This window comes from Centrocercus urophasianus, unplaced genomic scaffold, assembly GCF_019232065.1.
Source record: "Centrocercus urophasianus isolate 14NV4802_14NV808 unplaced genomic scaffold, USGS_Curo_1.0 seq_20, whole genome shotgun sequence".
Lineage (NCBI taxonomy): Eukaryota > Metazoa > Chordata > Aves > Galliformes > Phasianidae > Centrocercus > Centrocercus urophasianus.
The window spans coordinates 14334137-14350015 of record NW_024884756.1 but is presented as its reverse complement, the minus strand read 5'-3'; the positions used below and the strand labels follow the sequence as shown (position 1 = coordinate 14350015).

Sequence of the window (15879 nt, the reverse complement as noted above, 5' to 3'; positions counted from 1 at the left end):
ATGTCACTCAAATTCAGTAAAATTCTAGTGAAAACAAACGTGGTATTTCTACACCCCATTTTTTCTCATTGCTTGCCAAGAAATCAGCCCTCCCACCCACTCAGAACTGTACTGTACAACCTTTAAAGCTGAAGTTCAACTTCCACACTAAGAAACGCAGCTGACACAGTAACTTATACTTCCTTTTCTTCTTAACATCATCATTACAGTTTCAGCACCCTTTTTCCCCATTTGCCAGCCCTTATGTTCTCAGTTGAGCCACCATTCAGCCACTTTTGTTTTACTACCACATGCCAATAATGTTCAGAACTTCCACTGCAAGGACAGCATGCACCAGCCGCTGTAACTGACTGCCTTAACAGTAACACCTCTGTTGTCAACGGCTGCCATCACCACTGTCTGCCTTACAACAAGCGTTCTATTTAATACAACATCAACAGAAATCTAGCCACCAGCAAGAAGAGAATAATACACGACGTAAGCTTCAGGGCACTTACGTTTATTTGTGTCACCCTGCTCTTCATCTCCACTTCTGTTATTTATACAAAACTCTGAACGTGCAGCAACTAGAAAATCCAAAGCGGTGACCAGTTCACCCAGAACGTTTCATCTACAATATAGAGATGACAGCAAGGATTTTATATTGCACAACACAAACGTTACATTGCCGTGCCGCAGGCCCAGCCGCACGGCTCCCGCCCCTTCCGCCCGCCTCCCCTCCGAGCCGCGGCCCGGCATACAGGCCGCAAACGCCGGACCCGCGGGGCTCGGGAAGGGGCTCCGCCTCCTCGCGGGGGAGGGAAAGGGCAGAGAACGGAGGGACAACTCCCGCCATCTCACCTAGACCTCGCCAAGCGGCCGCAACCCCCACTCCGCACCTACCGCCCGCCGCCGCTGTACCGCCGCCAACGCCGTCACTTCCGGCGGAACGCGATACGAAACGAACGCGACGCGCTCAGGCACCGCCCAGCGACGGCGCAACGCACAGAGCGGGGTGCCGGGCTGCGCTGCACCACGGGAAACGCAGTGCGGTAGCGGCGGTGTGCGGCTGCCATCTTGTGCGGCGGGCAGTGGCGGGCGGCTGAGGGCGAGTGCCGTGCCGTGCCCGTCGGTCAGCTGTTTTGGTTTAAGTGGTCGTACGGAGCGTTCGGGAAAAACAAACTGAGCAAGCAAACAAACACAAGCACTTATTTCAACAGGAAATAAGTTGATGCTGTCATCCGAAATTTGGGAATAAACGCTTTAATAAAAGCATTCGGCATTTACGACGTCAGATTTGTGAGGGGGTATCTCCACCCTAACCGCGCGTATCTGGAACAAAAGAGCTTCAGCTTGTATACATTACCTGTGATACGTATGCAAAAGCTTCCCCGAGCAGTACGTGAATATTCAATATCCCCCCCAAATCTTTAACATAAGGTCCCACCTCCTTGCACATTTTGAGTGAGGGTCTCAGGACCCTCAGCGATGAAGTAAGCAGTCTTCGTGAGAAGAATATGAAAAATTAATTGTGCTTACTTGTTAAACACTTCACATTTTATTCACTCTCATTAATCTGGAAATACAGTGTTTATTTTGTGAGAATTCTCTTGGGACAGGGCTATTTGTACTAAAGTAAAACCCTTCCTAAATCCTGGTGATGAAAACAATGTCCTCATTGCGCCCTGAGGATCACTTTGCAAATCATGACTGCAACACGCTCCGCATCCGACAGCAGTGTTCTGCTGGAAGTGCAGTGAGGAGCTGGTGAGTTTGCAGAGCTGGAACCTAACAGCTGCAACCTTATGAACATTCTGGACTTAGCACAATGGCTTTGATTGGGGCCTTGCTGCCTAACCGCATATAGCCTTTTTTTCTTTTTTGCTTGTATGTTTTCTAACAGTGAAGAATATGTTTAGTTCTATAGCTTAATTAACCATAATTATGTGTCACTTTAAATAGGGCTGGATTCTACCACCAGGTTCTGTCATGTCAAATGATCTCCAGTGGTATTAGGACATTACATCACTAAACAATTTGAAATGCTATATAAAAGGTTTTAATTTGGAAGAACCATTCCTCCCTGGTATTTATTCTCACACTGAGTACGAAAATATGGATACGTATATATATAGGATACGTTTATATATATATATATAACATATACATGTACAAACACATACAAACATCATGATGTGGTTGGATTTTGATTAATCTACTGCAGCAGTTTCAGAGTTAAGCTGCCCTGCCAAAAACTGTGATCCCACAGAAGAATCAAAGAAAGGGAGTATCAGACCATGCCTGAGATAATTCAGCATAGCATTTTGACTCAAACTGCTTTAGTTTAAACTGAGATAGCAGTCTTTACTCTCAAACACTTGAAGTATTTACAAAGTGAGTATAAGCTTGGTCTCACATTTTTCCAAAGATCAGGAGTAATTTCTTTAAATTGTGCATCATGCCAGTTAAAAATACTCTGCCCTCCAGTGTTTTTACTTACAAAGTCATAAAAGTGAACTCTCTCATTTTGTGATCCTAAGAAGATATCAACAATCTAAGAAAATCCTAATCAAAACAAACACAGGGATGTTTTAAATAATTGGAAAAGTACAGAAGTATGTTTCTGCTTACCTCTAGCTTTTAATCACAGAATTTTATTTCCTCAGCTTTTGAATTTGTAGTGGCAGTGCCTACACAGGAGACTGAAAACAGCATGTTATCTGGATGTTATAACAACTCTGGCAATATGAACTGTTAAATGTTCTCACTAGATGTACCATGAACCCACTGCAAATAGAACATCACCTGCTGGCAGGGACTTGTGCCCATGAACTCTCAATGGTTTTCCATTCTGCTGGGAAGGCAATCTCTTTCCTGACCCATGCTGTGTAAGCAGGTGCCGTCAAATAAAAAGGCATATGGCATCAATGTGGCAGCACCATCTCACAAGAAGAGTTTCCTGTGGCTGATGGCACATGTACCATGACTCAGGCTGTCCCTCTGAACGTGCTGAGAGAGAGCAAATGGGGAGAGCTGAGCATCTCTTCAGAGGGTGTCTGAGGACAAGACCAGAAAATAAGCAGTCTACTTTGAAGTGCAACCACCGGGAAACAACTGATTACCCCTGAGGAATGAGCTTATGTTTGAAAGCAGCTGAGTGACATGGAGAGACCACATCCTCTTATGAATTACACTATTCAGCTTCTCTGCTTAAACACAGAATGCAGAGTAAGGGCCAGGAGAGAGATTCATTGAACAAGAAAGGAAAGGACTGTGTAATTCTGAATAGAATCAGTGAAGTGATGTTTCTCTTTTTCCTTTCCTAAATTAAGGCTTTTGCATTTGAATTACAGAGCGGAACCCTCTTCCCTTCATTGCTTTTCTGGCCTCCTCACCATGCAGTCTCTTCTCTGCAATGTGTTATGTAGAATTTCAGTTTTATAGAGTGTCTAGATTTCTGATCTGGGGACATATTTTAAAAGATGTAGGTATTAATTTCATGAAGCTGAAGAGACATTTATTTCCAAAGCCTCCAGTTTCCAAGGAAAGTTTTGAAGGGGCTGACAGCAGTGCAGGTTGGGCACTGCGTGGCAGTCTTTTTGAAGCTCCTGTGCTTGAGATCCCAAATGCATGGAGTCTGAAGCAGAGTCAAGACTCGTATTTCTGAGTTCTGGAAAGGAGTAAGGCTTTAGGCATCTGCTTTTTGTTGGTATCTTACACATCTCCTTACTCTGCATGTGGTTCTCTTCATTGCTTGGAAAGCACTCAGTTCTCTATGACTGTGGTGCATGCAACCACGTACCTAACTGTAACAACCCTGATTGCCCATGTTCAGAAAATAAATAAATAAGTAAACAAACAAACAAATAAAAAAACAAAGCAAAACCCAACAAGAACAACAAAACCACAAGAGAAACAGTATGCATTTCTGAGATATCTCAGACGTATCTACTGCCCTGTCCAAGTGCAGTAGAGATGTACAAGGTGAAGTTAGTTCTAAACTAGCTAGTTCTGCTACCTTGTTTCATCAAGCTAGTGCAGCACTGGGGATGGGCTAACAATACCGTGTTGCTTCTGGTTTCTGAATTAACTGATGTCAAGTGGCTGTATGTATATTTGGGGCAGCTATAATGAACATATAGAATGCTCCTCCCTCTCTCCCTGTCCATCTCTCTCTCTTTTATTTTTATTTTTTAAATCTGAGCAAAACAATACCTCAGACCTTAAAATAACTCCCAATTAATACAAAATTAAATACTGTATGAGTCAAAGTTAAAATATTAATTTGTACATATGGTAAATATAGAAACACAGAAAACAGTGATAATTCAACTGAGACTAATAGCAATTAAGCCAAACATAATTATATCTTTGAAACTTGCACAAAGGGAAAAAGGATAATGTACCCAACCAATTCATATTCAGCAGCTTAATGTTGTGCACGAACACTCCATTAGTAAGCCACGGGAAACATAGTAAAGTTGTTTTCCCACGGCAGTTTTTGTCATTGTGCTCAAAATGATACAAGTTAAAAATTATCTCATGCTACACTCCCTGGGTTGGCTCCTCACCTGGGATGAGCACTCCATCAGTTCCTACTCTTCTACACATACGGAATAAAAGTTTGCATGTAGATGCTCACTGAAAAAGCAACTGCAGTAGCTCCAATATCTGATTCTTAGTACAAACACTATTTGCAGCTAATAGTACTTCATTAATTAATTACAAAATGACTTTCCTACCAGCTTCATTTGGAATACAACATTTATACACAACTAATTCCTATTAAAGATAATCAGTGTGACCTTTAGCATGCTGTAGAATTACAACTTTGTGCAAGGCTCAGACTGTGCTTTCAGATAGCTGCTACTATGCATCAGGTCCAGACTGTTACTTCACACCTCAGTAACACAAGAAATTGCATCCTCTGCAGTTTCAGCGCAAGGTCAGATAAGTTAACTGAGCCAAGCCAATAAAGAGGGGATGAGAAGCAAACATGAATTTGTTCAGAGCAGGATGTAGCTGTGCAAGACCTTCTGCTACCTTTCTTTCTCTCTTTTTTTTTTTTTTTTTTGGCAGGGGGTGTTAGGGGATGATGACAGCATTGATGCTGGTTGTTACAAATTTGTATGTGAGAAAGAGCAAGATAAAGAAAGAAACAATCTCTGACACCACAAAACCGCTTCAGAGAGATCTAATGTCTTTGCTCACCATTACTTTTCAATACATACTAGGTAATAATCCTGCCCACAGCAGGGGGTTTGCAACTAGATGATCTTAAAGGTCCCTTCCAATCCAAAGCCATTCTAGGGTCATGGATTTACAATATTTCCTGAATGATACCTCATTTTGGTAATAAAAATGGGTAACATAGAGAAATACTCTTTTGTCCATGAAGGTACCAAGACATTCCCAGCTTGTTTTGAATCCTTGCCAAAACACAGCTATTCCCATGGTCTCAGCAGGAAGAGATGAGCAGACTGCAAACTTCCACACAGCTTCCATGGTGTGAAAATACATTACATGTGTTTTCTGTTACTTTTAATGATGCTCTCTCAGCTGTTTCTCATGTTAGTCAAAAAAGTGCATTCCTATGTAGTGGTGTGGACTGGTGGCAGAAGGAGTGCTGAAGGCACAGCTCTCCCAGGTGTGTGGTGTTTTCATTTCCTTACTTTCACTTGGTACTTACATACCTCAGAGGAACACCGGTGCTTTTCCACAGTGAGGAGTGTTCACCAAACCAAGGTGTTACATTACAGCAAATCCCCTGCAGGTGGAATAAATCTATTTAAAATATTGAGGCTATACGATCAATTGAACTATGTAAACATTTGGCAACTTTGTCTTCTTTAGCAACAAAAATCCATTTTTAGCACCCAACACTTTCAGTTACGTTTTGATTCCTTTTGTTAAACCCTTCTGATGTATTTTTACATCTCCATTCCTGTAATGAAAGCAGTCTCTGCTGTTCCGCAGAGCTGTGGCAGCAGAGCCCTCTTGTGGGGACACCAGGCTCAGTGCCCGGGGGTGGATTTGTGCCCTGAAAGCTACAGGACACGATGACACCTTCTTTTTACCCTCTCTGCCTTAACCAGGTCATTATGTTACTTAACCTGCTGCTCAGTGCTTTGAGGCTTTCTGTCCACGTTCTCTAATAAGCATACAAAGCTTCTTTTACTTAGCTCTCGATGTATAACTTTATCCAAATTTTACTCTTTAAATAGAATATGAATGTAAAGATACCAAAACAAAAATATTCTATGTATGTTGCAATATTTTCCTGTGTTAAGGACAAATTAACTATCTGTTGCATGCTCCTAAAACTTGCTAGATAGCTACGCCTTTCTTCAACTTTTCCAAACTAGAAATGGAAATAGATGATTTTCCCATAGTTTATCTTTTTCAACAGTTAAATTAAACCTAGAAGAAAGCAGATTATTCTCCCTTCTATTGCTTCCCTGCTCTACTTTATCTGATTATTTCAAGATGCAGCAGCCACTCAAGCCAGTGAAAGACAAGTTAGCACAACTATGTCTCAGCTACTGAACATTTGAATGTGGTGTTCATCTTTCATCTCCTCAGTGATAGAGAAGGAGAGATACTGTCTGACTGCTTGCAAGGAATCCCATGTGTTACTGAAGCATAAATACTTCAGCACAAATAGTATCATCATAATACACTGGGAAGGGCCTGGCAATATATAGTTTACCTTGTGTTTGGTGGGCCTGAAACATAAAAAACCTGTGCACTGATTAGTTCAGAATTTCTTCCTTGTTTTGATAAATGTTTTGGTCCTGATGTCCTGACAGATGAGTCAGATCTTGACAGGACACTGCACACCCCTTGGAGTTCTGGGATTTGCAGCACATCCAGCCACAGGAGCTCCTTTTAGAAGGTTGTTTGGAAAGATATTCTTTTCTGAATTGAAACAGAGTAACAATGCTGGAAGCCCACCTGCAGTATTTCACAAAGAACTTTGTTATATAAAGAGCAGTAATCTAAAAAAGAGGGGGGGGGGGAAGAAAAAAAGAAAAGAAAAAAAGGAAGCTGGAAAAGTACAGTAACAAGAAAAGAAGCACTGACATTCTAAACTGAGGTGTCTTTGTGTTAATGTATTTAATTCTTCTCTTAACAGCCACCCAATGTTGCATTAAGTGCTAGGATCTGTACAAAATGTGATGCCAACATCTTTTCTTTGAAGTGATACATTTGATTTGCAATAAAAAGTAGCTCTTCTCTATGAGAGACCAACCAGTTCAGGGTGGAAGTGATCCCAGCGTGTTCAGAATAAAAGAAGATGGCAACAACAAAACAACAAAAACCAAATCCAATAAACAAACAAAAAACCCTGAAAGCAAAAACAACCAACCAACCAAAAAAAAACCAACCAAACAAACAAAAAAAACCCACACAAAAAATGACAAAATAAAAAACCATCAGAAAAGAAAAAAGTCCCAACAACAAAACAACCGAAAAACCAAGAAATCCCAACAAGCCAGCAGACGTTACAGCAAAATGTAGACCTTGAAGGAAGAGTGTCGGAAAGGCTTAATAGATACAGAGAACATAGTTCCCTGGAAGGAGGCAACATCTTTATGAACAGTGTACTTGTGGGTATTCTCAATATCAGAATATATGTTTCATTTTAAAAACATCCTGAAAGAAAATTTATTTTAAGGAATTTTCATTGTCATAGAGCACTTTGTAATGTACTTGAACAAACATTTTCCAGACAGGTCCTATATGTTCTCCATTAAGTTGTTTAGATTCTTTTTAGAAGTAAGGATCTTATTACCATTAAATATCAACTATAAATTTAATACGGTTGAATTGTGAGCTGCTTCCTTTAACCAAAGGTTCATTAAAGTGCAATCAAATTCTTTGAGAGAAAAAAAAAAAAAAAAAAAAAAAAAAAAAAGTATTTAAAATAGTAAAGCAAATTGCAACATATCTGGAAATATTGTTTCAGAGAAAATGGAAAAATTATGTGTTCAAAATAATGTAAACAAATGTCAAAACGTTGATGCTCTAAAATTTTACTTAGAAAACTGTTCTTCAGAAAAAGTCACTATAGGAACCCCCTTAGAAATATCTTCATCATGTCACAAAATGTTACGTTTGTTAATTAACTTTTTTTAGCACTCCAGCAGACCTCCAAATTAACAGCTATTGAAACTATAGGTAAACAGTGGGTGCCTGACTTAATTAACTCAGGCTCTGTGTGATGTGATTTGTATTTCAGCAATGCTTGTTCATAACATGGGCACTGCTATTCCTATGGCATATGGTTCTTTATTGTTATTTCATGATTTCAGCTCACAGTGTCCTGCAGATTAGAAGGTCTGTGAGAACCAGAGCAAATATACAAAACAGAGAGTAATGCAAAACTGAAAGCATTATTATTTTCACAAAGGCTTTATAAAAATAACAAAAATATTTGTTAATAGGAGTACCATAAACAGATTTGCTGCGTGTCTACATATGCACAGACATGGACAGAACCCCATAATACTCAATGGAATGTCACAATGAACAGCTAAGAAGCAACTAAGCAATAACTGTATCAATGCCTAGTCACACTACATTTTAATAGCTGATTAATGTATGTATATAGATAGATATCCTAATGGTATTTCTCCTAACAATCTAAATTTGAAGGGAGACAACATATTCATTATATTAACCATACTTTCTACTTTGTATTGAGTCCTTGCAATCTTCACAGAGTACAAATGCTCATATTTCCTCTAATAAAGGCTTCCAAGTAAGCCTTGGCAATATTTCTGAACAAAGTGGAGCCACTGTAGAAATAAACTGGCCTTGTGTCTCATATCTCCATGGAGTTTATGAGGCAAAATGACTTCAACAGTGATAGTAGGTTAAAGCAAGGACAGGCAGCCTCCTCAATTAGCCTCCCAGAAAACAAATGCAAATACCTCATTTAACACACATACGATTCAGCAGTTCTAAAAAAGAGCATAGGTCAAAAAGAATAAAATTATTCAGCTTTATGAAAACATGTTCTTTAATTCTTACCTGGAGGAGGAGTCCTGCACATGACTGCTGTCACTCAGCTTTCTGCCGAGCTTACTTTGCAGATGGCATTGAAAAAAAAATCTCACTTGAAATGATCTTAAAATTTGAAGGTAGTCTGTCTTTGAAAATGGACATTTCACAAAAAAAAAAAAAAAAGCCAAAAAAAACCCACACCTGATCTTCTGTTGGTCAGTGTGCAATAGTACATGAAGGGTTTTTTGCTTGTTTGTTTGAAGCATTGGATTATAGTCAATTCGCTTGCATAGTAATTAATAGGTGGCCTGTTATGTAGTTCTTGTTAGAACCTTCTTTCAGGCACAGACACTTTAGGAACTGAAATGCATTCCCGCTTTTTTTCCAGTGCTCTCTAACAGACTAGCTGTTATTTTCTACCACAGCACTTGTTAGCAACAGGATGGATTTTTTTCCCCACCTTGTGCAAGCAGATATGATGAGTGATTACTTTTGGAAATCCTTTCATAAGTTACCAAATACATTGTTCCACTGCTTCCCAGCTTCTCTTACGAACAGCTTTTTTAGGTAACATTCATTTTTGAATCTGAGTAGTTTTCATAGCTTCACAACTTGCTGATAATCCTTCTATCACTTGTGTGTCATCCTCCACCATATCGCTGTGTATCGCTGTTGGAAATTCTGAGAACAGAAACATCTGGTTTTTCTTGGCTTTTCTTCCCTATTTTCTTGAGGAAACAGTGCCCCAGGAGCTCTTATTTAGGGAAGGGCGATTTAAGATGATTAAGTCAATTAGCTATTCACTGATCATCTCTAAATGTAAAAAAGTCTTCATAGAATTGTTTCTAGAGATGTTGGTTTGAAAGGCAGATAAAACACAGTTTATTTTGTTTTCCTTATTTTATGTTCAATAATAGAGAGTTTACTAAATGACAGTTCTTCTAATATTTCCCATATGGAGATCTCTGGTGATGAGAACAGCTTTGCTGGCATTTTGGAGGACCGAAGAGTGTGCTGTTTGCCAGGGTTGCATCTTTGCTGTTTTTCTTTGCAAGTTTCCTTATTGCTGGGCTAGTTTTGTCATTTGCCAGTTGACATCAGGATGGCTGGCAGCAGTCCAGGATACAGCAGGAAGCAATGTTTGTTGGTTTGTGGATGAGCAGAGAAGAAAGATGGTGTGAAAGGGGAAGAACAAAGAAAAAAATTAACAAATTAATTTAAATTTTTTTTTTAAATTTTTTTAATTTAAAAAATTAAAAAATTAACAAGGAAAAGCTTAAGTTACAGTGAAATCGTAAAAGTACAGACAGCAAGCCTATTAGCCACTCTTTCTTAAAATATGTGAAATGCACATAGAAATAATCATGAATATCCTCAAAATCTCACAGAGTCAGATCATTGTAAAAACTTGAAGTTATAACCTGGTGACTTATCACAGCTTTTTATAAATAACACACAAACATTCGTGGAAGGCACCACAACTGCTGAAAAATTGAGGAATTGTCCTCATAGCATTTTAACAAATCCAACATCCTCAAGGGCGGAGTTTTTAAAGCAGAATTTGAAAATTTAAAGAATGATAATTTGTCACTGAGCCTTTACATTCAGAGAGAGCATGGGGTTTGTGTACGGAGGGGGGGAAGGGGAGATGGCTAACACCACGAAAGGAGATTATGCCACTTGAAAAAAAAAAATCCAAATTTTTCAGTGAAGAACTGATTTTAATGCATTACCAAATACTTGACATCAACACCTACATTTGTTTCCGTAGCAGAAGCAAACCTCTGGTTCCCCAGACATTGGCGGGTTGACCTCAAAAGACCACTTCAAGTACATATAAATACATGGACAGAAACAATAGATTAAAAAATTCCTATCAGTGAGCTCCAGACCAATGTCAATTTACAATGAGAATTGCAGCATCTGCCTTACACGGCATCTACCCTGTAAAGCAGTGAAGAAATAAAATCCATAAAATGGAAAGGAGGAACTCCTTGGTTTTCCAGACAGACTCTCCCTGTCCTTTTAAACTACAGGCTGTTTCCAGGTCCTAGACCACTGAGAGCTTCAGAGGTCAGAAACACTGCTTGGAGCTCTATTAGGACACTAGACAGAGCCCTACAGATTGATAGATAAGTATAAAAGGTTTCTGTTGCAAGATCTATGCCAAAGGAGTAAAGCAGTAAACTAGATGATATTGTTTAGATTGAGCCTGCAGTCAGCCAGACGTGGTTATTTCTGAATTACACAGATCAGTGTGAATGAAGATAAATACAAGACAGAGAAAGTACCATAAAACATGTATACAATAAATGACTCGTAGTATTCCCATGTGCTTTCAGATTCTCAGGGGTGGAACCATGCTTTCAGTCCTGGGAGCATTCCTGGAATGAAGATTACTCTCTGATGCATAGCTGTATTCTATACACGGGAGATATCTGTGATGTATAGCTGTATAGTGCATGGGAATAATTCTAATTTCTCCATTAAATTTCTCCTGGTCAATTGCAAAAGGCATTACTTTTTCTCCTGTTTTTCTATGTGACTGTAAATTTGCCAAAGAAAATGCTATGGAAGAAAAGGAGTTCATGGTTGGGTTTATAACTGGTGTGGAGTGAATCTTATGAAATATGGGAGAAAGGTGACCTCTGCTCAGAAGACTGCCTGATTATTAACAGATGGCTGTAGTTTAATGATTCTGCTATGGTGCAAAGAACAAATCAAATTAGATGTTGTGCGAAGCTGTCGTTGCACTGTGTTTCTCTGCACAGTTCCAGCTTAAACTATGATGCTCCTTTCATAGCAGTACCTCTGATTACTGTATCTAATTCTTTCCACATCAAAGTGCAGTCAGCACTTTTATAATATACAAAGGATGCAGAGATAATGTTACAATGCATTCTCTTCAAACAGCATTGACTTGTACACTTGCAACATTTTTTTTGAGTTTTAGTAAAAGAAGATGCATTAAAGTGAGTAGCATCCTAATACTGAACAAAACCAGAAATATTTACTTAAAATCAAACCAAAGCCCTTCTGCAGGGATGGTGAGGATTTCAGAAAGTCAAGTCTTCTCAAGTGCTATCTCAATTATATCTCAGTCAGCAAATAGGAAACATTGTGAGTATGCAAAATGTTTGTACTTTAAAAAGCACAGAAGGCTCTATTTATTTACAAGCAGAAAGACTACAGTGCCTTAAAAAATCTTCAGTATAGTATAAAGTAATTCAGATCCCACTCCTTACATCAAAAGCATGGCGTCACCTAGTCACTAGTGCACAGAGAGATGGGATTGCTGTGATGATTTTACTGCTTTATGACAAAGTAAAATACAATCAAATGAACACAGGATGGAAAGGATTGAAAGGCAGCAGGAAGAACTTTGTAGGATTGGCTTGAACTTTGTAGGGCTTTCTCTAATTTTACTCCACCAAGAAAAGTTCTTCCTTCCGTGATACCACTTTAGCAGCTATGCATATATAGTCTATCCTTGTTTCACACTGTGTTTATTGGTCATGTTAGTCACTTGCCATCATCTGTATGTCACAGAAGGTAAGGATTGGCCAGCAGGTGGCAACTGCATTTTTTGTTTGCAAAGAAATTATATAAAATTTCAAAGATTTCAGACATGTTTATGAAAGAACATATAGCAACAAATCAAGAAATATAAACATTTTCCATTCATTTTCAAGGTTGTAATAACAATTTTCAAATAAGTTTTTCAAAGAAAAAAAGCAAAGCATAACTCTGAATAAGGTGACCACATTTACATAAAAGCAATGTTCAATGGGAGACAGAAGAATCGATATTTGGGTAACTCATTTTTTTTTAACTCTGAAAAAAAAAAATGAGATCATGAGAATAAAAGTTTAGGTCTACACATAGTATGCCTGCCAGATCCATCTCTGTCCAAATACTACTCACTTTTATCCCAGAATTATGAAAGATTTGTTCTCAAAATTATTTCTTCCTTCCTTGGTTGCCTTTCATTCTCCTGTCTTATTAGAATGTGACTGTCAGTAATGTGCCTTCGGATCCTGAACACAAAGGGAAGACCACTCAGACAATTATGTGTCATCTTACACACAGGTCACAGACTGATCTTGGCTAAATCAGCCTAAATCTGAAAAAACTTAGTTGAGATCAATGGGCTTACCCAAGCCTGAAATCAATTATTACCCTGCTGTAAGCACCTTGATAAACTCATTCATCTATGACAAGCTGAGAATAAAAGCTTATTCAGATGAGATCAACAATAAATATTAAGAATTTGTTTATTTTTCAGAAGTTCACTTCTTTTATTTGTTGTTTTTTTCCTAAGTTTTCAAAGTATCAGCTCAGCTTTGCAGTATGTTGGAAGTAACTCAGCCCAGTCTTTGAAATTGGGCGAATTCTATCTGCTTTTTTTTTTTAAACTGCATTATTATTTTTCTAGGGGGGGAGGGAGTGGAATATCTAAACCGGACAACTTTCCTTTTCCTGGTTTAACTCCCTACTACAAAGTCTGTATGACGTTACAGGCAGTTATGCTGCCTGCCATATTATCATGCTGCTGCTAATAGACTGCTGATTTTCTTCATCTGTGACAACTAGAATGTATCTGTTACACAAGTTCCACTTACTAGTTATGTTAAAACTCTTAAGTCTGAATGCTGAAGAGAAAGCTGCCATTTCCTTTATCACCTCTTAATTAAACTCCTCCAATTAATAGATTTGAAGTATAAAGATAGCAAATCAAAGCCAATGTTTCAGGGACATTCATTTCAGGTGATAATTTTGTATCTTTGCTGAATATTTCATAGCTGACAAGAATCAAGATAACAAATGATTGCCTTTGCAATAACCTGAATTCCCTGAAATATTCCAAAGGAGTCACTGGACGATGGCTAAAAAGAGATTAGCCCATGTGCCTGTCATAAGCTCTGTTTGCAAGAAGGACGATCATTACTACAGCCTCTGAAGAATGACTGGGGCTCGTGGGTCAAAACCGAGGAAATTTCTTCACATCGATATTACAAACTGAAATTCTGTGAATCTGTGGAACAGTGTCTGCGAGGGCACTGAAGGTAAGTAGAAATCATTGTTTCTAGTGTTGGGATACAAAAGGCTGCATCATAGCCATGCCCATAAGGGTTGTTGCCACACTGTGGGCCATCTGCTTTCAAGTTCTCAGGAATTAATAAACTCTTGATTCTGCTCCCCCTCAGCCTCCCACACAGGTCAGCCAAATCATGGAGTGTGCTGCTCTGGCATGCTCTCTCACAGTGGTGATACTTTGAAAATCAAGTCCAAAGACATCTATTTCTAATAGGGATCACATAATAACTAACAACTTGCATCAAGTCAGATGTTGCATAGCAGCTTTGAGATACAAATATCCTAGCAGATTTCACAAATCAGTACACGAGGGAAAAATATCTGAAAATTCTTGGGAGCACCTTCCGAAAATAGCATTAAGCTGTGACTAGTGAGCTAATTGGACTGTACTGGAGGCAAACAAGTGGAATTCCACTGTCATGTATGGGGACACAATAAATAATTTTATGGAGATTTTGATTGAACTAATCTCCCTTCCACAAAACTTTATTCCATCACCTTGATTCCATCAGCAGATCTACAGCATTTATTTTCTCCTGCTAGGCACAAATCTGAGATGGGCCCGATACATGTCAGTCAGGCATCTCAGATTATTGCTCATTATCCTTTCCAGCTGACAGTTTTGACTGCACAGAAAATTACTGATGCATTTCCAACATGGTGTCTTTGACTTCTAGTCTAGACCTGGCTAGCTTTATCAAAGACCTTATCAGCTACAATTAAGTGGTAGGCAGAGAAGCAATTTGTCTGAGTGCTCTTGTACTAGCTATAAGTAATAAAATAAAGGTTGCATTTAGGAACCTCCCAGCTTGTCAGTCACCTCACTTTCTGTAGATATGCAGGAGGAATGGGGACAGAAGCCCTTCATGGAACAATGTCTTTTACTCAAGTGAAATTACATAGCAAATTACGTAGTGCAGGTGTGCCAATGCAGAAGGGTTTTGTTGTTGCCAAATTCTGCACTTGTACATACAGAAATAAGAAATGTAATAGACTATATAGAAATTACTTTCCAGTTACTACGGTGATTAATCTGAGAAAGTACTATAATAAACATGCTGAATAATAATTATTTACTGTATAAAGGAAAAAAACCCAAACAATCTAGTTCCCTTGAAATGTCAAGTAATTCTGACTGGTACAGAAAGTATCTGCTGAGAGCAGTGACAAAACTGGAAGGTGCCCACGTTACAGAAATAAAGCCAATGAATTAAGTAACATCCAACATTAATATGACAAGCTTGCTTTGCTTTAGTCATTTGCCATGAGAAATCATCATAAAAAGCAGCTTTCACCAGATATTTTTTAGAACTGGGGTATGTTCAATGCTTTAAAAGGGTGAATGTTTAAAAGCAGCAATTGTTGCAGACTCTTTAATGCTGACCTTTTGATAACTATAGGTTTGGCATAGCCCCTGCTTTTAAATGAGAGTACTTATTTTGTAGCACTGGCTTAAATTCACTGTCTGGCTAGTGAGCTTCAGCAGGTTTAGTGCCTCTCTATTTTAGACACTAGCATTTGTATGGTATTTTCCTCCCCAAAGAAGTAAATTATTTATACAGCACCACCCTTTTTTAACCTGGCTTCTGACAGGCTGGGATTTTTGCAATCTCAGTTGAAACTGCCTAAATAATTTATCAAGTATTCTTTCAAAGTACAATGAATTCTGAAACCTAAGAAATGTTAAATGATGTTCTTTGCCCTTCCAGTGTGAGTGGATCACCAAGGTTAAGCTACTGTTTTTTTTTGAACTTTCCTCAGTCCTCCCATTGTACAGACTCCTTTCTCTCCCCC

At 38.7% G+C, this 15879-nt stretch overlaps 1 protein-coding gene across 10 annotated transcripts in view; it reads right to left on the bottom strand.

Annotated features, from left to right (window-relative positions):
* Positions 1-15879, bottom strand: part of CWC22 (CWC22 spliceosome associated protein homolog) — a 190123-nt gene that overhangs the window by 27358 nt on the left and 146886 nt on the right. For 4 of the 10 annotated variants that reach the window (XM_042821974.1, XM_042821978.1, XM_042821976.1 and 1 more), the window contains 4 exons: positions 9016-10094; positions 5673-5746; positions 2611-2681; positions 498-610 (listed from right to left, as the gene is read on the bottom strand). In XM_042821974.1, coding sequence (XP_042677908.1) covers positions 498-524 — 27 coding nt within the window. In that variant the 5' untranslated portion in view covers positions 525-610; positions 2611-2681; positions 5673-5746; positions 9016-10094. Of the gene's footprint in view, positions 1-497; positions 611-840; positions 947-2610; positions 2682-5672; positions 5813-9015; positions 10095-12912; positions 15811-15879 lie in introns of those variants that run through there. The other 6 variants (XM_042821981.1, XM_042821975.1, XM_042821983.1 and 3 more) reach the window with 6 other exon arrangements.